General features: G+C 38.1%; 1 protein-coding gene, 1 long non-coding RNA gene and 1 pseudogene across 3 annotated transcripts; 2 read left to right on the top strand and 1 right to left on the bottom strand.

Annotated features, from left to right (window-relative positions):
• Positions 1-2,995: 2,995 nt before the first annotated feature.
• LOC110734966 (60S ribosomal protein L4-like) lies at positions 2,996-5,502 on the top strand. Its single transcript, XM_021915088.1, has 2 exons — positions 2,996-4,233; positions 5,086-5,502. The coding sequence occupies exons 1-2, from the start codon at positions 3,121-3,123 to the stop codon at positions 5,197-5,199; spliced, it is 1,227 nt and encodes a 408-aa protein (XP_021770780.1). The 5' UTR covers positions 2,996-3,120; the 3' UTR covers positions 5,200-5,502.
• A 2,955-nt stretch (positions 5,503-8,457) lies between these two features.
• On the top strand, positions 8,458-11,027 carry LOC110734967 (annotated as a pseudogene).
• Positions 11,028-11,776: 749 nt separating this feature from the next.
• LOC110734968 lies at positions 11,777-17,781 on the bottom strand. 2 transcript variants are annotated; one of them, XR_002513954.1, is made up of 4 exons: positions 16,214-17,781; positions 12,467-12,638; positions 12,117-12,379; positions 11,777-11,965 (listed from the first exon to the last, which is right to left on the bottom strand). It is a non-coding gene; the product is annotated as an uncharacterized LOC110734968 (long non-coding RNA). The 2 variants fall into 2 exon arrangements; XR_002513953.1 differs by having other exon boundaries at positions 11,777-12,379; positions 16,214-17,778.
• Between the last annotated feature and the right edge of the window lie 5,216 nt (positions 17,782-22,997).

The raw sequence follows: 22,997 nt of genomic DNA on the forward strand, positions 1-22,997 counted from the left end.
TAAACATGTATGAACACGGTTTAGGCCTAATTAGTAATCGGACTAGGCTCTAAGATAATTTGTCTCAAATACGGGTTTTAACTTACTTCATAATGCATTTCGGAGTCCATAAACACTTCAACTTTGATCTAGCATGAATAACGAGTTTTAGTAACTTCATCGCACTTCCCGTCGGGATAGGAGGCCAAAAGTATGTGTCTACACATTGATGTGCCAATTTAACAGTATTTGCTGTGGCCCTTTGATACTAGCGTGCATTAAGACCTTTGTTGATCGATTTGAAACCAAGTTCCGTTGGTAAGCCACCTCGGTTTGGTTTAGTAGTTAGTTTTACTAAGTTCCTTCTTATGAAGTACTAAAATGTTTTTTGGGTGACCTACTATGCAGGAGACGGTTGAGATTGGTAGAGCGCGAATTTTGTTGGGTGGCCTACTATGCTCGTCCAACGAACGTAAGGCTGTCAAAAGCTGACACGACATGATAACCCAACACGAAATAAGCGGGTTTGGGTGTAGAATTCTCGACCCGTTTACATAATTGGGTCGACACAAACACGACACGTAATTAAACGGGTTAGGTTTGGGTTGAAATTTTCAACCCGAAACCGACACGCATAACCCGATTATATAAATGGGTTGAACGACAGACCGTCAACCCGAACCCGACACGCTTAATCTATTAATTAAGTAGTAAAAAAATGAATTTTTTTTATTCAAGACTTGTAATTTTGTAAATTACCTTGACACTATTTGTACATTTTGGTAATTTTTTGGCGGTTAATTTGGGGGGAAAATCATAATTTTCATCTTTTGTAAATTAAAATTTAATTTGGCGGTTAATTTGAGACAATTCTTGTGTATGGTTGTATTGTTAAAACTACTTGCTTCAAACCCTTCTGGTATCTTTTGTTAAAACTACTAGCTTTAAACTGTTGTAGTATCTTTAATGAATTAATGATGTCTGTCTTTTTTGTTTTTGAATTGAATATTAATTAGTTTATTACATATTATGTGGGTAAAAGGTTTCCCGGATAATCCGTTTAATAAGTGGGTTTGACTTGGGTCAAGGGTTTTCAACCCGTTTAATATACGAGTTAGGTTTGGGTTAAAAGTTTTTCAACCCGTTTAAAATCGACACGAACACGGACACGACATGGCACGACCCGTTTGACAGCCCTAAACGAACGCCGTGAGGATGTTCACAAGTTAGTGGATGCATTGGATAAACAGCAAGGGAGATGATTTTTATGTAACTTTAAACAATCCAGTTTTTAATTATTTTTGTAAGAAAACATGTAGGTGATGGTAGTAGGTGATGCTAGTACCACTAACATAGCTCCATCCATCAACACAATGCATCTTCATTCAGTTTCAGCTAACACAGAACTAATTCACCAATTTCACCTTTCAGATCTGGAACAATAAAATACCGACACACAACAATTCAAAGACCCAACTATCGAATTTCGTTCGCAAAATTAATTTACAAAACTCAGAACAATAAATTACAAGGAAATTAATTGGAAATTAAATTCTTTTGCGGATTTTTATTGTATGCAAAAAAGAATTTTTATTGTGTGTAAAAAGAATAAAAATTTGGAAATGATAATGTTGTGAATTGAGGGGGGAGGGGGGATAAGAAAACTCTCGCTATCAATGAAATTTGGCGGAAAAAACAACAAAATTTAGACAAACTATGACAAGGGAACCCCACAATTCTATCCTCCTTATTTTAAACATTGCTTTTTTTTTTTTTTTTTTTTTGTTTTTATTAAATGTTTTTTAGTTATTGAGTGTTGTACATAAGTGGGGCCCATAAATTCCTTGAGTCCTCAAGGACTAAAGTTCCTTGAGGCTGAGAATTTCTCATCCTTTTATAAGGAAACGAAATCCTATTAAAAGTCAACTAAAAACAATAATCCTAGCCTTACTAAAACTAGTGATAAAGCTGCCAAAATAAATCTAGTAATCAAAGTCCCCTAATCGGCCAAGCAATCACGCGCATTCTCACGGCCCAGAATGATGCTCACCCGATCGAGCCCGGCAAAAATCACGCCCAACAGAACTCGTGGCTTGCTTGGGCTGCTCTCTTGGGATTGGGCTTCTCAAGCTTGGGCCCGATTTCCTTCCTTGGTTGGTCTGTAATAATAACTTGTAAAATCTTGGACCTCTTCACATATCGAGTCCTTAATCATCGAACTAAATTTCTTTAACTTAGTCTTGGGCTTTATATATATGATCATAAAATACATTCCGACTCCAATGTCTTTGTCGTGGCTCAATAAGCTCGAGAATTGTCATATTTTGCAAATTTCTACAAAATAATACCAACTCTAGTAACACTGACCAAGTAACCCTTATATCTCTAACGAAGTAACCCCCATAATGGTTGGCCATACCGTGTGACCAACCACATATAAGAATTCATACCTTATAAAAAGTATAAGATTACTCTTATGAATAGTGTGATACCAATTATCCCTATACCTTATAAAAGGTATAAGATTACTCTTATAAATAGTGTGTTACCAATTATATCCTTCAAAATGTGTAATTACATGTTTACCCTCATTAATATGTACAACTTTTTTCTTTTATTAATGTTAATTTCTTTTTATTTCTTTAACTATTTAAAATAATCCGTGGACATTTATACCCCTAGTTTAAAATATTTGTTTACATATTTACCCTCATTACTGTAGGCAACAACTGAAAAATCTCGCCTAACAAGGCTAAGCGATGGCACACGTCAGCCACCCTAGTTTATGAAAAAACAATTAAAAAATAGTAGAAATATAAAATAATAATAAAAAAAGGATGTATTTTCTTTTTTTTTTTTGACAACACCAAAAAAAAAAAAACCTTGATCTAGCAAAAGTGAAAGGCTGAAAAAAAAAAAAAGTTGGATTACAAATCCATATAAGAAGGCTGGAAAACCAAGCCAGGCCCAAAAAACCCCAGCATAAAAAACCCCAACCCGAAACTCTACTTTCTTCTTAAACCTAACACCACCATATAAATTCTCTCACAAAGTCACTTCACTCCCCTTCTCTCATACCCAAAATAAACCCTAATTCTCACTTCCGCCTCTTCTGGCCATTCCATTCCCCCTTCTCTCAAAATGTCTTCCACCGCCGCCGCCGCCCGCCCCCTCGTCACCATCCAAACCGTCGACTCCGACATGTCCACCGACTCCACCCCCTCCGCACCCCTCCCTGACGTCATGAAATCCCCCCTTCGTCCCGACCTCGTCACCTACGTTCACTCCAACATCTCCAAAAACTCCCGTCAACCCTACGCTGTTTCCCGCAAAGCAGGCCACCAGACCTCTGCTGAGTCCTGGGGCACGGGTCGTGCTGTCTCCCGTATCCCCCGTGTGCCTGGTGGTGGTACCCACCGTGCTGGTCAGGGAGCTTTCGGGAACATGTGTCGTGGTGGGCGTATGTTCGCTCCTACTAGGATCTGGAGAAAATGGCATGTTAAGATTAATGTTAATCAGAAGAGGTATGCTGTTGTTTCTGCTATTGCTGCGACTGCTATTCCGTCGCTTGTTCTTGCTCGTGGGCATAAGATCGAGACTGTGCCCGAGCTTCCCCTTGTTGTGTCGGACGCAATTGAGGGTGTTGAGAAGACTAAGGCTGCGTTGAAGGTGTTGAAGTCGATTGGTGCGTTTGAGGATGTGGAAAAGGCCAAGAAATCGATTGCGATTCGTGCCGGGAAAGGGAAGATGAGGAACAGAAGGTACATTTCTCGAAAGGGGCCGCTCATCGTGTACTCGACCGAGGGGTCGAAGTTGGTGAAGGCGTTTAGGAACATTCCTGGGGTTGAGATTTGTCATGTTGATAGGTTGAATTTGTTGAAGCTTGCTCCTGGTGGTCATCTGGGGAGGTTTGTGATATGGACTAAGGGTGCTTTCGAGAAGCTCGATTCGATTTATGGGTCGTTTGATAAGGTTTCTGAGAAGAAGAATAAGTATGTGTTGCCAAGGGCTAAGATGTTGAATGGTGATCTTGCTAGGCTAATCAATTCTGATGAGATTCAGTCGGTTGTTCGACCGATTAAGAAGGATTATGTTAGGGCTCCAATGAAGAAGAACCCATTGAAGAATCTCAATGTTATGCTGAAATTGAACCCGTATGCTAAGACTGCTAAGAGGATGGCTTTGTTGGCTGAGAAGCAAAGGGCTGCTTCTAAGGAAACCAAACTTCAGAAGAAGAGAAAGGTTCTTTCCAAGGTATATTTCTTTTTAATTCATTTCTTAATTTTTTGTCATTGTAATACTTTAATAATTATTATTATTGTTGTTGTTTTTATCAGTTGATTTTGATGCAGGTATTAGCTCAATATAATGTGTGTGATTAAATTTTACTGCTTTGTGGAAATGAATGTTTTTGTTGGAATTTAAATTATAGTTTAGTATTGCTATTACAGCTTTGAAATGTTGGTAATGATGAATATTACAATTGTTTAGTCATAGGTTGTGATCAGTGTTCATCACTTTGTGTATGATTTACTTCTGATCAATAGACAATGTATGTTTATATTCACTTGATATTGATGATGTTTAATTCGAAAACTTACAACACTTGATTTTAATCTGTTTTGTGGGATGGATTTTTGTGACGTTTATGTGCTATTTTTTTATATGAGATGGTTCCCTTAGATGTTGCAACTAATCATGTATTCAAGTTAATGTCTTGCTGTTGATCTTGGTTGTTTGATACTGGTCATGATGTCATTTGCTTTCTCGAGGTTGAATGTCATTTGCTTTCTCGAGATTGAATGCATATGTTCTGTTTCAATTCAATTCATTCGTTGTATAAAATGATGTACATGTTCTGTGATTGCTATAGTCATTTAGTATTTGTGATTGTTTCTTGAGACTGTAACTGTGATTTCTCTGCTGTTGATGTGTTTTCGATGCTGCATGTTTTTCTTTTCAAGAATTTTTACCAGGCTTGAAATGGGGCGAAATTCTTAGTTGCAGTCATAGTTCATTGTTTGTGTATTGAAGTCTGGTTGTATTTTAGTCTTGAATTATTTTACAACTGCTAATTTTGCTGTATTTTTGCTGAATGTTGAACAGGAGGAGCTTACTGCCATCAAGGCCTCTGGAAGATCGTTCTACAAGACTATGATTTCCGATTCTGATTACACCGAATTTGAGAACTTCACAAAATGGCTCGGTGTTTCTCAGTAATTTTGTTTTCTAGATCTAAATTTTTGTTAGAGATATTTGGTTTAAGATTTAATCTACCGAGTTTTGGATGTTGAAGATATTAAGACTTGAAAGTTACCCCTGTCTTGTTATTTTAAATTTGTGCCTATAGCTGCTGTAGTTCGAGGGCTCTTTACTGAGAATTTACCGTCTTTGGTATTTGTTGCTCTATTTCTTATATGGTTTTTCATACCTTCTTGTCTTGTTGCTTGTGGATTTTCATACCTTCGTAGTTTTGTGTGAATGCTCCTCAGACCTCAGTTGTATGATTCTGAATTTCCAATACTTGAGAACTCTTATTTTTGTTTAATGAAGGGAGATGGTCACAATAATTAGTCATTCTTTGCAAGCTGTGTTTGTTTTACTTATTTTTCCCGTGACTTGAGGCTTGAGTTGGAGGTCTTGTGGAAATAGCAGAAAGCTGCTCAAATGATCAATTAAAGCAGCCTCATACATTCTTGGTTGGTATGCTGCTAAATCTTTTGTTACGTAACATCTTCTGTCCGGAGTCCGGACAGGCTGACACAGAGCTATGGTATCTTAAGGACTAGTAGCAACACCGGTGCCTCAGTCCAAGTAGCACGGAGTGGAAAAAAAACAAATAAAAGGGGGGAAAGGAATCATTTAGCTATTACCTTTTCATTTGTTTGGTTTGAGGTAACAAATGAAGGGTAATTGTTACTATGTTTTCAAACCAAACATACGGTAATGGTATCGGTTTAATTGAATCCGTTTCCAATCTTAAAAATACACTAACCAAATGCCCCTTTAATTTGATAGTACTTGCATATGTGGTTTCTTTCAGTAGAGCTTCTCACCATCTTCAACTACTGCGTTCAGGTGTCCTAGCTGAGCCCAATTTGATTGATATGTACTAATGTATCCTTGCTTGCCACTCCAATAAGCTTGTGACCCTGCTGTCCAAACAATGGGGTTTTCAAGTATAAGAACTTGATGCAGAATACATCACATCATTCACTGATTTTCGTGCTTCTACATTTATTGAACTCTTGTACCGTACTACGGAGTAAGAGATTGTAATTAAAAGTCCAATGTCAAGGGTTACGTAGTATGAAATGAGACAATAAGACAGAAAAGCATTTTAAAAAGCCATCTTGTAAATTGATGGTATATTTTGTTGCTTGGATTGTGGGATATTGTTGTTTTTGATGTTTTTGCATCGTACTAATTTTGGGAGTGATATATAGATGGAGTTGTCGTTTTTGGTTTCAGTTGATGACATTTGAATCATTGTTAATTTGTTACCTCAATTACGATTTCAAGCATTATTGACTAGGATACAATGTAACCCCTCTAAGATTTGAACTTAGAATTTCATTTGAAAGTGACTTGTTTTTCTTTGAGCTTAGAGTTTAGACTTGAGTCTCTGCTTGGAAGTTCTGGTGATATTTTTTTATCGAAGATGAATGAATGATGTATGCTTCTACTCGAGGAAGGTTAATTTTGGGCCTCTTTTGAGCATTTGCCTTCATTGATTTAATATAGTTTCTTTGGGAGATGACAGTCTGAGTAAGCTTAACCCATCACCAAAATTTGATGATGTATTGTGCTTCAGCGACCACATAGAAACTGCCACTCCCAACTTTCACAATGGAAGGACATTATCGCTGCTGAAGGTTGTGCTGAAGAACCTGGTTCAGATAATCTGCTATCTGCATTCATATGCTGCTGATACAGTGCTTCTTGAGAAGGGAAAAGTTCGGGCTCAGACCAAAAGCTAGTATGTAAACGCTTTTCCATCACCGAGGAAAGAAAAATAGCTCTCAGGGCTGGTCTGGGATTGGTTATTAGGAAGGAGAGTGGCTGCGAATAGAGCAATATGTGAGCCTCTTTGCTCATAATGCAGACACTCGACGCATCCATTTTCTTTGTAACTTGATAGTCTTGATGATTTGGGTTTACTTAGTTGTGATTGATAGCTATGTTGATTTACTCGATGGCATTATGAAGTTTCGGGGTTTTATATTGTATGATTGATATCTGCTCTTGGATTGCCAACTTATTTTGGTAACGAATTCCTCAAAATTTTATACTCTGTAATGCCGAGGTTGATGAAAGTGATCTACAAAACCATGATTTCAAGTTCTGATTACACTGAGTTTGAGAACTTCACAAAATGGCTCGGGGTTTCTCAGTAATTTTGCTTTCTAGATCCAAGTTTCTGTTAGAAATATGCGGTTTCAGATATAATCTACTGAGTTTTGCATCTTGAAGACATAGACTTGAAAGTTCTCACCCCCTGGTCTTGTTATTTTAAATTTGTGCCTATAGGCTATAGCTGTTGTAGTTGGAAGGCGCTTTACTGAAAATTTACCGTCTTTGGTAATTGTTACTCTAGTTCTTACATGGATTTCCATACCTTCATGTCTTGTTGCAGTGTTGCTTGTGGCTCTCTTCTCTTTTTCCTTGCACTATGCCATCATGAAGAATACATAATTTTGTGTAATGTTTTCTGCTTCCTTTATTTTTTTTTATTTTTTTTTTATTGTTAATCTAAGGTAAAAATTGGTCAGAGATTTTACTTTATATTTATAAACTTGTTGAGCTGGATAAACTTACGAATGCAGGGTCATACTATATTAAACATTATGGTATTAATCTAAGAAATAGTTATTATTTGGTTAAACCACTTGAATGTAAACATTTTCTTATGTCAAGTGCACATTCTCCTTGATTCCCTTGGTTAAGGAGCACAATAACAGTAGTTATAAAAGATGAGTTAATGTTGGTTTTCATGGTCGACTACACCAATACTTAGAGTGCCTAGAGGTAGTATACTTGTCAACAACATGGTGGGCATTAAACATGTATATGGTCGACAATTTTAACCACAATTTTTATGGTGTGGCCTCGATATAATCTAGGCCAATACTTAGAGTGCCTCCTTTTTTTTTATTTTTTTTTTAATTTTATTTTATTATATATATATATATATATATATAGATAGGGTCGAGATCCGGTGAGAACCACCCTCTATGTGAGAACCTATCTTTTATGTGAGGACAAATCTTAGCCATTAGATTGTAATAAATCCAATAGCTGAGATTAATGATATAAACCTTCCCTAACAACTTTTCTGCTTTGCTCTCTCTCTCCACCACGAAGCTTTAAGGTTTATCAATGACGTCAATTTCTCTTTTCTCTTCTTGTTCACGAGTATCAATTTCCATAAATTATTGAGGTTTGTAATTCTCTTAGTTTTGTAAATTTTGTAAATTCAATGATCTTAATTTAATCTTAACATCAAAATTTACAAAAAAAAAATTCAATTGCATGTTGATTTTAGTGTTTGAGAATTTCAAATTGTTCAAATCTGATTATTACCGAATTACATAAATTATTTTCGTTAAAATATTCGATTATATTCGTTAAATTATTTCAGAATCTAATATTTGTCTGCGTGTTACTATTTTTAAGAACCCTAAGCTGCAATTTCCATATGGTTTGATATGATAACCTATGTTGGTTTTGACTTGATTGATTAATCAATGGTAAAGAAAGGAGGAAGTAAATGCACACCAAGTGTTTGTGAAAAAGGCGTTGAGAAGAATGATTTGATTTTTTTTTTTTTCATGTTTATTTAATTTATAGTTTTGAACTCTCTGTGAATTGGTTATCACGTTTGCTTCAATTGGTTTTATTGCAATCATTAAGTTGATATATAGTCTTATTAGGAATGTAGGAGACTGGATTATCACTTTGCTATTCACTTTACAATCATTAAGAGGCATGCTCATGATAATATAAGTTACCCTTTCCATGACAGAACATACTACTTTATCCCTTTTCCAACCTTCCAAATCATTTTTCTGAACATTTGTAAAAATATACTACATAAAATATCCCCATCACACCTGGAACAAATGGTATTATCCTTCTAAATACCAACAGTGGGAAAACATGGAGTAAAATCCGGTGATGATCAAATCAGTATATGGTAGATTCAATTTTATTCTTGCTGTGTCACATGAAAATTCTGTACATTATGAAGATGCTTACAGGACTATACACTTTACAGTATCATACTGATCATTATATCCTGATGTCAACCAGGCTTGTTCGCATTGCTTCTTTTGCCAATAGATTGTCAATGTATATTCCTCCAGACATTCAGTATTTAAGATGCCTTGCAAACTACAAAGCTTTAAAATTTGCACCTCTTATATCAACACTCGCCAAAAGTTTAATCAAGCGTATGATGGAGAAGAGTCTAAAATTCGATGGTAAATATGTCTCTGTCCACCTCCGTTTTAAAGAGGTATCCAATGTTTCTTCAAGAATAGTTTGTCCTTATCTTTATAAAATGTTTAGAACATTGCTAATTTTGTGCCCATTTTCATGTGGGTCTGACTGGGCATGTAGGACATGGTTGCATTCTTGTGCTGCATATACGATGGAGGAAAGAAAGAACAGTTTGAGATGGACTTTGTCCGAGAGAAAGGATGGAAGGGGAAATTTAGACGCAGGGGCACTATACTTAATCCTGGCCTCAATCGAATCAGTGGAAAATGCCCTTTAACTCCTGTGGAGGTATGTTCTATCTTTCACTCAAGCTATCAAGAGCCTTAAGGATTGATCTCCTGCAATATGCAGATAGACCTTTAAAAAAAGAGTACATTAATCAATGGATCTTTTTTTTATCTCTAGATGTTGGGAACAAATAGTATATATCCTTGAAAAAAAATCCCAAATAACTCATAATGGGGGGGGGGGTGTGCAGGTGGTCTTTGCACCTCTATATAATCATTTATCTTACCTTCCCTCCCATGCTCGCTTCTTGTCAGCATAGGTTGGAATGTTGCTTAGAGGAATGGGGTTTGACAACAATACATTGATCTATCTGGCATTAAGAAAACTATATCAGGAGGACAGACAGTTAAGTCCCCTATTAGAGATGTTTCCGCTTCTATATACTAAGGAGTCTCTTGCATCCCCAGAAGAGCTTGCTTATTTTAAGGTAATTATTGCAATTTTTCTTGCACTGTGAATAAGTTAATAGTGATCTAGGGTTTCATTGATCGTAATCATGATTTACTCCATATTTAAACATGTAGTATAAATTACGTGCTTCACATCGCAAGAATTTTAAATGGCTGCAGTTGTAGCTTCCATTATTGTAAATCATATGAACTTATTCACCTGTGACAGGGATACTCTTCTAGATTCGCCGCTCTGGACTATATGCAGTTTGTTTATTCAGCGAGGTTTTCTTGACCACACAGGGTGGAAATTTTCCACATTTCCTCATGGATCATCGCAGATATATTTATGGTGGACATGCAAAGACTATCAAACCTGACAAGCAGAAACTTGCTCTTCTATTTCATAACATGAGCATCAGGTAACTTTCAGTGTTCTCTTTGTTAAAAAGTTAACCTGGTTGATTGCAATTGTGATTTGCATATGTGCACTAGCATGTAGTACAAAGCATATGATATGAATTGTGATTTGCATATGTGCACTAGCATGTAGTACAAAGCATATGATATCTGTGGGATTATGAAAGGTGATAGCTACTAGAATTGCCCGAATTAGAACTTTGGATTTCTGCAATTCCGTGGGATTATGAAAGGTGATAGCTGCTCGATTGTGATGAATATGTGGCTTATTGTTCTGTAGGAGCTCAGTGACATGACAGACATCAAAGTAGAGGATATTTTGTCTACTCTCCAAAGTCTGGAGCTGATCTAGTATCGCAAAGGGCAACATGTCATATGTGAACCTATTAGCTCAATTGGTAGAGCACTATGCAAATGCATAGGGGATGTAGGTTCAATTCCTACATAGGTTATCTCTATAAATCAAAATTAATTAAAAAAAAAAAATCAAATTCGTACTAAATTATATGAGCAAAAAAATGGTTTGAAATGATTTATAACTATATAAACTTTGTTACAATTAAACTCTCATACAAACTTGTGTCTCCACATTACATAAATGAAATTACGTGGGATTCGAACCCACATCTTTTGTGCATTTGCATAATGTTCTACCCTTGAGCTAGTAGGCTTACGTATTTAAAACATTCAAACACACTCACAAATAAGCATTAATTTGACAAAGTGAGTAAGAATTATTTGCTCATTTGAAAAATGAGCATTAAATAGTTTGTTCATTTGACAAAGGAGCATTGAATTTTTTTACTCATTTGACAAATGAGCAAAAAATAATTGCTCATTTGACAAATGAGCAAAAAATAATTGCTCATTTGACAGATGAGCAAAAAATTAATTGCTCATTTGACAGATGAGCAAAAAATTAATTGCTCATTTGACATATGAGCAAAAAATTAATTGCTCATTTGACATATGAGCAAAAAATTAATTACTCATTTGGCAGATGAGAAAAAAATTAATTGCTCATTTGTCAGATGAGCAAATAATTAGTTGCTCATTTGACAAATGAGCATTAAATAGTTTGCTCATTTGACAAAGGAGCATTGAATTTTTTTGCTCATTTGACAAATGAGCAAAAAATAATTGCTCATTTGACAAATGAGCAAATAATTAGTTGCTCATTTGTCAAATGAGCAATTATTTGTTGTTGATTTGGTGATTGACTCAACAAATTGTCTAAGAAGAACCATATATACCTCTTAACAAATTATCTAAGAAGAACCGTACATACCTCTTCACCTACAAGCTGAATGAGAATATATTCAGGTTTAAGATGCAAAGACACAGGAAGTCTGTCATATACTGATATATGTCCTCAATTGCAAGCTCTGCTGTAATATCACCAATTACAGTCATTTTAAAATTCAAAGGAAATTATGAAATTCAAATTAACCAATAATTTCCAACATGCAAATGCCACATAACTAATGTAAACAATTACCACAGATATAACAGGAACAGTCACAAGCACTTAGAGCTTACATTTTGCATATACTGATATATGTCCTCAATTGCATATTGAGTGATTCCTCTCATGGTATATGTTTTACCACTACTAGTCTGCCCATATGCAAAAATGGTTGTTGCAAGAAAGGAAGTTTGAACTAAATCAACAAACAACATCCACTAAACCTAACCAGAATAAAGATATCTATATAATCACCATTAATCCCAATAAGAGCTGATAAGGCCACATCCTTTGCCCCTCCTTCATAAACCCTCGCGGTCACACAAGTTAACTTTATCTGATACACAAAACAGCCATGATTTATTTAGCTTCACATTATAAAAACTTGCATCATACCCTTGGTTCAATAAAACTATGAAATTACCAAAGGTGAAGGAGGAAAAAGACTTCTCTCATCATTGGGATTCTTGAACACTACTGTCTCCTCATCTGGGCACTCCAGCAATGCAATCAAATCTTACATTGTTTGTTCCTTCAATCTTAGCGGCCTAACTCGAACCATTACCATTATCTTCTCCTCTCGAACTTTCTTCCCTCTGGAGTACATGATGATGTGTTGTTAGGACCTTGGACAACAGAGTCTTGGGCTCTCCCATTTTCAACACCCAATTTCAAAATCCACTTTTCAAATAGTTTAGTCATTTTATCAAACACTTAGATGGAAATTACAAGAATTGGGTTAAGTGTTCAACAAACATTAAACAAGACTCTTGCATATATAACTGGGTACAAAATCAATCTAATCAAACTTCAGATTATCAATTACTAAATTACTAATTAAGGGTGTCTCTAATTTAAGAGCTACACTCATTTTAAGAAATCATCAAAACCCAAAAAAATCTAACATAAATTAGACAACGAAATCCAAGAAAAAAAGGAAACCCAGATTACAAATGTTGAATTAAAAATTAAGTTATTATGCAAAGTAAAACATAAATAAGCATAATGAATTTGCTCATTTAGTTTCTATTTTCTCATTATATAATTAATTGACATTAGCAAACGAAAATAAAATGAGCAAATGAAAATAAAATGAGCAAAATAGAAAAGAGCAAATAAATAAAGTAAAATACAATTAACGATAATTAAACAGATACTGAGTATAAGGACAAATTAGTGAAAATTAACAAAAATGAAGCAAATAAACGACTGTATAATCTAGATTGAGCAAGTAAAATTCTTGAAAAAAAGCAAAATTACATCCACCTAATTCGTATAACAAAAACTTACTTTTTTTTTCTTTCATATGTAAAAACAGGAGATTTTGATTCTTCATTAGGATCTTTACTTAAATCAATTTGGCGATTCAAGATTTCTAGGCTTTCAAGTGAAAATCAAACAATAATACAAATAGAAGAATCAACTTAATAACTAAAAGTAACATCAACTTAATAACTACTCAAAAAAACGAAAATCAAACTAAAATCAACGAAATTCACCTTGACGAAGAATCAATGAAGTTTGAAGAAGAATTGATGAAGAATCAGAGCAAATAACAGAGAGGAAGAGAGCAGATATCAGAGAAATTGAAGGAGGAGGGAGAAAACGATAGAAATTTGTTTTTGAAAAAATATTTGACCAGAATAAATGGTAGCCATTGGATGCAATTGATCCAACGGTTGTAATATGTCTTTACATATACCAGGTTCTCACATAAGGGGTGTGGTCTCATATGATCAAATAACAAGGCTTATGATGAAAACTAAAAACAGAAAATCTCAACTGTTCATTATTACTAACAAGATCTAACGGTTTAAAAGCCAAATGATCTTTCCAACTTTCTCTTTATAGCGGTAACAACATAGAAAAATACACAACTTCATCAAATTTGACAACATTTACGTAAAGGTAACTATGTATACAAAAAATGTAACTTTATCAATTTTGACAACATATACATAAAGGTCCCTATATACAAAAATGAAGTAACTATATCAATTTTGATAACATTTACATTGAGGTCACTATATACAAAAATAGGGTAACTATATCAATTTTGACCACATTTACATAAAGGTCACTATATACAAAAATAAGATAACTATATCAATTTTGACCACATTTATACAGAGGTCACTATATATAAAAAATAAGGTAATTATAATTATTTTGACAACAATTACGTACATAGAGATCACTATATACAAAAATAGGATAAGTATATCAATTTTGACAACATTTAAATAGAGGTCACTAAATACAAAAATAGGGTAGTTATATCAATTTTGGCAACATTTAAATAGAGGTCACTATATACAAATATACGGTAACTATATCAATTTTGACCACATATACATAGAAATCACTATATACAAATATAAGGTAACTATACTAATTTTGACCACATTTACATAGAGGCCACTACGTAAGTATGTATAAATAAAGGTAACTCTATTAAAAAAAAGGTTATTTGATTAATTTTGACTACATTTTATTAATATCACTATATGTAAACCTATGTAGGATTCGAACCCACGTCATGTGTCCAATACAAGTACACATTGCTCAACCAATTGAGCTAATAGGTTTCCAACACGCAAGAACAATAAAGCTTATAACCAATCAAGTTCGGAGTTTCGGTTTTTGATCAAATGTTCTTTTGCATCACAAGGTTGTTGCCCCCCTCCTTTGCTACTGTCCCGAAGCAGCCTAAACCTTCACCCCACCATCAGCTAACCTACGTAGAGGTCACTATATACATAGAGTAACTATATTAATTTGACAATGTACAGGTCACTATATAAAAATATAAACTATATCAATTTTGACAACCTTTACATAATTTTGCTAGAATATAAGGACTAATAGTTATACATGTTTGCTTGGCCTTATAGTAGGAGTCCTGCCTATTCATGTATGAATCAATCAAGTAAGACATTAAAGAGATCAGAGGTCACTAAACATAAAAATAAAGAGTATTAAAAAAGTCTATGTAGGATTCGAACCTACATCCCGTGATTACACATTGCTACCAATTGAGCTAATAGGCTTTCAACATGACAAAAACGTAGAGGCTTAAAACCAAAACATTTGCCTTATCAGATAGGGCATGCTGGCATGGTACATTATAGATGCAACCACATAGACAAATACATTGTCCTGCAAAGACGGACCATATTTATACATCTTCTTAGCAGTCAATGCTACCGCCAATTACTGACCATCAATATGAAAGATAGAATAGATAAAAGTCGTACAAAATTGTTCTGGAATTGTTAGATGCAGTGTATATTTAACACGAATCAGCTCTTCCCATCAAATTTTATTCAGCTATGAGCTTTCTTATACAAGGCTACTGTCTCTGTAATGGCCACAGGGAACAAGTGACTCAACTTATATCATGATGGTGTCAACCATATGCTCACTTAGAGAATACATTAGAGAAGGCCCTGCTAAAATATCTAGGGATTGATATAAGCATTTTACATAAATTGTGATTGCTACAACAATCAATAAGGCAAATGAAACTAAAATAAGAGTAGAACAATTACACATAAAAACCTAATTAACTAAATCAAGCAGAATTAAACAAAATATTGTTCAAATCTACTCCTGTGAAAATGTACTGAAGTCAAAACTCAAAAATACAAATCAAATCGATAATTTCCACCAGAAAAAAAAAAAAACCAGAAACGAAGAACTCAAAAAATACACAAATCAGAAACGAAAAACCCAGCAACTATCCAGGTTCTAGAAACAAAGATGCAAAATCGAGCTAAAATCACACATCAAACCTAATTTACTCAAATCAAGAAATTAATGTAGATCAAAGAATTTCTTACGAAGAAATTAAGTCGAATTTTAACGTAATCACACTCATATGAAACGCAAATAAGCAAGGAAAAGCTCAAATAAAGTGTACTACGACATAATTACATATAACTCATAATTGAATTCGTAACACAAAAAATCAAGCAAAAATTATACAAAATACCTAATCTACTAAAATCAAGCAAAATCACACAAATGCAGCTCAGAAATACTCCTATGAAACTAAAACTCAAAAAAAAAAAAAAAAAAAAAAAAAAATCAAATCGAAAAATCAATTTGGTATTTCCAAAAAACACGTATAAAATACCAAATTAAACAAAAATCATAAACGAAAACTCACTTTTTTTAAGCTAATGACGAAATTAATGAAGATTGAACCAAATTCCTCTATAATTTGATGATGTTCAGCGTTGATATTGAATTGGGTGGCTAAGATGAAACGCCCAGAAATTTCGAACAACCAGGCGGTTGTTCGAAAGATCTAGGCGTTTCAGCCTAGGTTCTTCGAAAAAGTTGGGCGTTTCAGCCCGATTCCAGAAATAATAATTAAAAAAAAAAACAAACTTCTTCTCTGGCGACCGCCTTCCCCTTGTCCTTCCTCGTCATTTCCGCGGAAATTGGGTATTACGAGTAGTTTGGTTGTAGAAGGAGGTGGTGTTGGGTGGTAAAAGGATGTGGTGGTGGGTGTTAAAAGGAGGAGGAGGTGGTGATGATGGTTTAGAGAGATAAATGTTTTTAAGAGAGAGAAGAGGGAACGAGGGTGAAGGTAAGTTATGTTAGTGGGGTAAATTTCTGTTTACATATGAGGGTAAATTTGTAAAATACATTTTATTTTACGGGCGTTACCTAAAGATTCGAGGGCGATGTTTAACAATCCCCGTTGTTAATAATGTTTTAAAAATCAATATTGAATATTTATGAAAATATAAATATAATAAAAAAACCAGCCACCCCTTTCAACAAGCAACTTAGCCCCCTTCCCACCCCCGCCGCGACCACCAACCCGCCCCCGCCAAAGACCCAGATGTCTCTACCGCCGACGACCCACCCCTCTCCCTTTCCCCTTACCCTAACACCTCCTTCCCCCTTGTTGATGTCCCCCAACCTAAATCCAAACCCGAAACCTCCACCCCCTTCCATTTTTCTTCCCCCACAACAAAACAACCCACTTCCTTTCCCCAAAGAGAGAGGGGTTGTTTCATGGTGGGGGAAGAGAGGGGTGGGTTGTGGCCTATGGTTTAGGGTCGCGACGAGGGTAGGGGAAATGGGAGGGGGTGGGTCGGCCACTAGGGAACATAGGTCACTGACGGGTGTGGAGCTCTGGGCGGCAGGTGGGAAGGGGCAGCAGAGCTGGTGACAGTGCTAACCGGTGGTAGGGGTGGAGGTGGTGGTGGTTGGTTTTCCTTTTTTTTTTAAAAAAAAAATTTAAATATTTTATAAATTAATTTAACTATTAAAAAATTAACCATGATTAAAAAGATTTAATTAAAATAATTATTCTCGTTGATAATACTTCCTCGTTTTTTTAATTGCACCATTTGGGTTGGGCACGAGATTTAAGAAAATTGTAAAAGATGAAGTATGTCAAAATGCCCATGTGAAAAAGAAATAAAAGGTAGAAAAGGTGGGGTAATAATGGTTGTTATCACATATGTACAAGGGTAGGTACGAATTTTAAGTGTGATCACAACCAAAAAGTGAAAAAAGCATACCATATAGGGAAATTGTGCTATTTATATGCAATTTCTCAAAAAGGAAAATAATGCAATTAAAAAAAAAGGAGAAGTATAATATTATAGACTTGGATAGTAAGTAGTGTTTAAATTACAATATATACTACGATTTATTTATTTATTTACTTATTATTGATATTATTATTATTAGCAAAACTACGTGTGGTTAGGGGATTTTTCCTCGCCACGTGGACCACTCAAATCCTGCCACGTGTCATCCACTGGACCAATCAGAGTCCGCCACGTGTCACCTCGTGAGAGGTCCAATGTGGACCAATCAGGCCTTGACACGTGGCAGCCAGATAGCCAACCAGGAAAGTTGGCCTCTTACGGCCCAAAATTCCAGGCAAATCCCAATCAGCCCTAGGTTTACTGAAACCTAGTATTGGGCACGTTTTCCAACACCCTATAAAAGGGAGATGTTTCTCTTTGAAGAACATCTATTCAGAAATATTCAGTACACATTTTAACTCACAATCAGAGAAAGTCAGACATCTGACACCTTGAACTAAACAATTAAACATTGCAGATTCTCTCTTGGAATCCGAGAGACACCCTTTACTTTCCGCACTTCACTCCTCATACACGTTATAACTTGATCGTCGGAGGCGAAGCTCCCACCCACCGGAGTCTCTGTTGTTTTGCAGGTACAGGCGTCTAGGGGTCAGTCTTGGAATTGTAACTCTCCCGAAGGACATCAAAAAACCCCGAAACATTTGTCGCCGTCTGTGGGGAGAGTACTTCAAAGATGACTTCACAAGAACCTGTACCACCTCTTAATGAGAAACGGCCTACGGCCGACGTCCAGGTCTTCTCAGACCAAGATACGGATGACGACTATGAAGTCGCCACCCATACGGCCCCTGACGGGTCCCTCAGGACACGCCGCATCCGACCCACCGAAAGGAGGGAACGAAACACTGACCAGGCAGGCCCGAGTGAAACAGTTGGCCAGCCGACAGGTCAGCCTCAGGCGGCCGAAGGATCCACCCCCATCACCAGAAATGAGCTCATGACCCTCATGACAAGTTTCAAAGGGGAGATAAAGGATCTTATTGATAAACGGACTGTTGTCCCTACCAAGGAACATTCGGCCAAGAAGCCCTCTTATTCTGGGAGGAAAAAGCCGGTCAAAGACCGAGAGGCCACTCCTTACCCTAAACCAAGGGGGAGGGACGGAAGCCTTTGATAAACCTGGCTGGACTGCGGTTCCCTGAGCCAGGGCAGAGGAAGGCCATCCGACATATACAGCCGGATGGTTCCAAGAAAACATATTCCGATGCTCGGATGATAATCCAGCAAAAGAAGAATATGCAACTGTCAGAGTCGGCCTCCACGTCGAACTTCAATGACAGTTTTCAGAATGCCTCGCTGAGGTATTCTCAATCACACCAAGAGACCAGACAGGCGGCCTGTCCGCCCATTCTAGTCCTCAGATGTTCCAAGCGGCCCCGTATGTGCCTCAACAGCCATACATGCCGTATGGACCACCTTATATGAAGCCTACCCTCTTCGGGGGAAAGGCGGCACCCAATATCCCGCCTTTGGATTGGCAGCTCCGACTGCTAAAACTTGGGGAACAATCGTCAGCTTTCTCCAAGGAAACAACTGAGGCCGCACGGCCGGCCAAGGTGAAGAATGTGTTGGTAGACACTTATTATGGTACCTCTAACCCAGAAGACCACCTGATGGCATACACCAGCCTTATGTATCTACAAGGGTTGGATGATGCTACTTGGTGTAGATGCTTCCTGGCCACATTGAAGGGCGTCGCCCAGCAATGGTTCGGCAACCTGCCAGCCGGATGCATCAATAACTTTAAGACGCTGTCATACTTGTTCGTGTCAAACTTCTCAATGAATATCCCTGCAAAGAAGACAAGTCTTGACTTGGGAGCCATACAACAGGGAGAGAAGGAGGGGTTGCGCTCATATATCAGGCGCTTCAATCTGATGAAAATAAAGATTCAAGGGTTGTCTGATGAGGTAGCTTACACAGACTTTTTCAAAGGTCTGAAGGACGGGTCGGCCTTCAAGTTCGACCTCATCAGAAAGAGGGTGGCTACCCTCTAAGAGGCACTGATGGAGGCGGACACCTATGTACAGGCGACCGAGCTCTGCAACATCAGTAAGCAGTTGGACACAAAGAGGTCTGACAAAAAAGAGAGTCGGCCTCAAGGCCGGCTAAGAAAGAAGAAAAGAAGAGAAAACAAGTCTGGGTGGCTGAATCCTCTGAACAGCCGTCCCAAAAGAAAAAGAGAGAAGCGAAGACGTACTCCCTAAAGTACAAATTCAATAAAGACTGTTACTCTATCCTCATAAAGATTAAGGACTGGGTCTCTATTGACAAGTCAGCTCCTATGAAGGGTTTCGCCAAATATCGGAACAAAAACAAATACTACCACTACCATGAGGATATTGGCCACGACACCAACGGATGCTATAGCCTCAAGCGGCTGTTGGACCGTCTGGCTGATAAAGGAGTCCTCAAGTCTTGTATCTTGAGGTCCAAGGTAACCTTGCAGACTAACCCTGGACAGTCGTCCAAGAAGAAGCCCCACTCTGCTAATAGCTCGGATACGGATGAAACTCCGATCTATACAATAGCAGGCGGCTTCGCTGGAGGCGGTGCTACCATCCGGGGCAATAAAGACTATGTCAAGCGCCTCGATGTTAACTCAATTGATGAGGGACAGGCGTCCAAGGACTACTTCCCCGAAGTCGTTATTGCTGAGAAGGATAAGGGCAAAATCAAGAGGCCGCATGATGATCCTATTGTCATCGAATGCAACGTGGCCAACCAAAGAGTTGGCCGGATCCTCATTGGCACTGGGAGCTCATTTGATCTCATCAGTCACAAGTGCCTGGCCAAGCTCAGGTACAAGCTCGAGAGTATGCACCAGGTCTCTCATCCCTTAGTAGGATTTGAGGGTGGTGTGGTACATCCGGTAGGACGAATAAACTTACCCATTCGTCTAGGCGAGAAGGGTGAGGGACGCCACATGGTGGTCAGTTTTTTAGTTGTTGAAGAACTGACGGCCTACAACATGATTTTGGGGCGCCCTACCCTGAATGAATCCAAAGCTGTTATCATCCCTTCTCTTATGCTTCTCAAGTTTGAGAGGGATGATGGAACAGTCGGCACCCTACGGGGAGACCAAAAGATGGCCAAGGAGTGCTACCTCTTTGATGTCAAGCCCTCTATGGTCGCAGCCGGCCCCAGTGGAGAAATTACTGACCTTGACCAAGTCAAGGAAGTCGCGCCTGCTGCAACAGCAGCCGGCAAGAAGAGAAAGGCCAACCAAATGATGGCCGAGAAAAAAGATAGGCAATAGCAATCACTGACCGGTCAAAGGCCGGATGAACTCCGTCCCCAGCCGGCTGGTGAACACATGGACATCGTCCTAGATGACTCTCGTCCCGACCGGATTGTTAAGGTCGGGACGACTGCTTTTGCTAAACTTGGTGCAGACTTGCACCACTTGTTGAAGGAATACAAAGACATCTTTGCCTTTGAAGTGGACGAGATGCCAGGCATCAGCCCGGATCTAGCCGTCCACAAACTTGCTGTGGATCCTAAAAAGAAGTCGGTAAGGCAAAAGAAGAGGAACCATGGTGAAGAAAGAAGCCAGGCGGCAGCCGCCGAGGTGAAAAAATTGTTAGATGCTGGTTTCATTCGGCAAAGCTACTTTCCTGATTGGGTTGCCAATGTTGTGCTTGCAAAAAAGCCAAATGGAACCTGGTGCATGTGTGTAGACTACACAGACTTGAACAAGGCATGTCCGAAGGATAGCTATCCTCTCCCAAAGATCGACAATCTAGTCGACTCTACAGCCGGCCATGCCTTGATGAGCTTCATGGACGCCTATTCAGGCTTTCACCAGATACCCCTGTGGAAGAAAGATCAAGAAAAGACGACATTCGTCACTGATCAAGGGTTATTCTGCTATACTATGATGCCGTTTGGTTTGAAGAATGCGCCTGCTACCTTCCAAACAATGATTAATACAGTCTTCATTAATCAAATAGGAAGGAATGTGGAGGCATATATTGATGATATGATTGTTAAATCCAAACTCTAGACGGACCATCTTACAGATCTTCGAGAAACATTCGCCACACTCAGGCGGCACCAGGTCATGCTAAATCCTAAGAAATGTGTTTTTGGTGTTGAGTCTGGGAAGTTCCTCGGATTTCTGATTGATCAAAGGGGGATAGAGGCCAATCCAGAGAAAATACAGGCAGTCATAGACATGCAGTCGCCCCGCACTATAAAGGAAGTTCAAAAAATTAACAGGTTGTCTGGCGGCATTGGGGAGATTCCTCAGTTGGTCAGGCGACAAGTGCCTCTATTTCTTCCAAGCAATCAAGAAGAAGACTATGTTTGAATGGGGGACGGATGTAGAGGCGGCCTTCCAAAAGTTAAAGGAACACTTGCACTCTTTGCCAAGGCTCGTCAGCCCTCTGTCAAAGGAAGTGTTATACATGTACTTGGCCGTCTCTGATCATGCTCTCAGTGCCGTTCTCCTTGCTGAAAGAGACGGATGCCAGCTCCCTGTCTATTTCATCAGCCATTTCCTGAAGAATGTTGAGTTACGGTATCCCATGGTTGAAAATTTTGGCTTGGCCCTCTTCATGACAGTTAAGAAGCTGAAGCCTTACTTCTTGGCACATCCGGTCGTGGTCTACACTGACCAGCCAATCAAGCGGCCACTAACAACCATGGAATCATCCGACCGAATGATTAAGTGGGCAATTGAAATGCAAGGCCTAGAAATTACTTTTGAGCCAAGGAAAGCAGTGAAGGGGAAGGCACTTGCCGACTTCATTGTTGAAATGACTAGGCCGGCTGATCCAGAAAATCCTGACCAAGTCTGGAAGGTATATGTGGACGGGAGCTCCACTATGAATGGCTGTGGTGCAGGCGTCATATGTCAGTCTCCTGAGGGAGACAAGTATGAGTATGCACTACGTTTCAAGTTCCAAGCCTCAAACAATGAGGCAGAATATGAAGTCCTACTAGCCAGCATCCGTATGTGCTAGGCAGCCGGGGCAAAGAAAGTGAAAGCTTGTTCTGATTCACAACTGATTGTTAGCCAATATCATGGTGACTATGAAGCCACACATCCGGCTATGATCAAGTATCTACAGGCGGTAAAAGAAGAGGCCGGGACACTTGAAGAATTCCACCTAAGTCAAGTGCCCAGGTCTGAGAATAACCAGGCGGATGCCCTCTCCAAATTGGTATCATCCGCCTCCTGTGACACACCAAGATCTGTTTTCTAGGAAGTGATGGAAAAAAGGAGCATTGAGGAGGAACCTATTGAAGTCCTTGATCGAAGCTCAACCTGGAATGATGGCATCCGGGCATACTTAACAGACGGCACCCTGT

The sequence above is a fragment of the Chenopodium quinoa genome, unplaced genomic scaffold, assembly GCF_001683475.1.
Source record: "Chenopodium quinoa cultivar QQ74 unplaced genomic scaffold, ASM168347v1, whole genome shotgun sequence".
Classification (NCBI taxonomy): domain Eukaryota; kingdom Viridiplantae; phylum Streptophyta; class Magnoliopsida; order Caryophyllales; family Amaranthaceae; genus Chenopodium; species Chenopodium quinoa.

Bases quoted from the DNA above. Each gene is read 5' to 3' on its own strand.
- LOC110734966 (XM_021915088.1), top strand. From the start codon at position 3,121: ATGTCTTCCACCGCCGCCGCCGCCCGCCCCCTCGTCACCATCCAAACC. The intron at 4,234-5,085 runs GTATATTTCTTT...AATGTTGAACAG, and splicing joins AGAGAAAGGTTCTTTCCAAG to GAGGAGCTTACTGCCATCAA.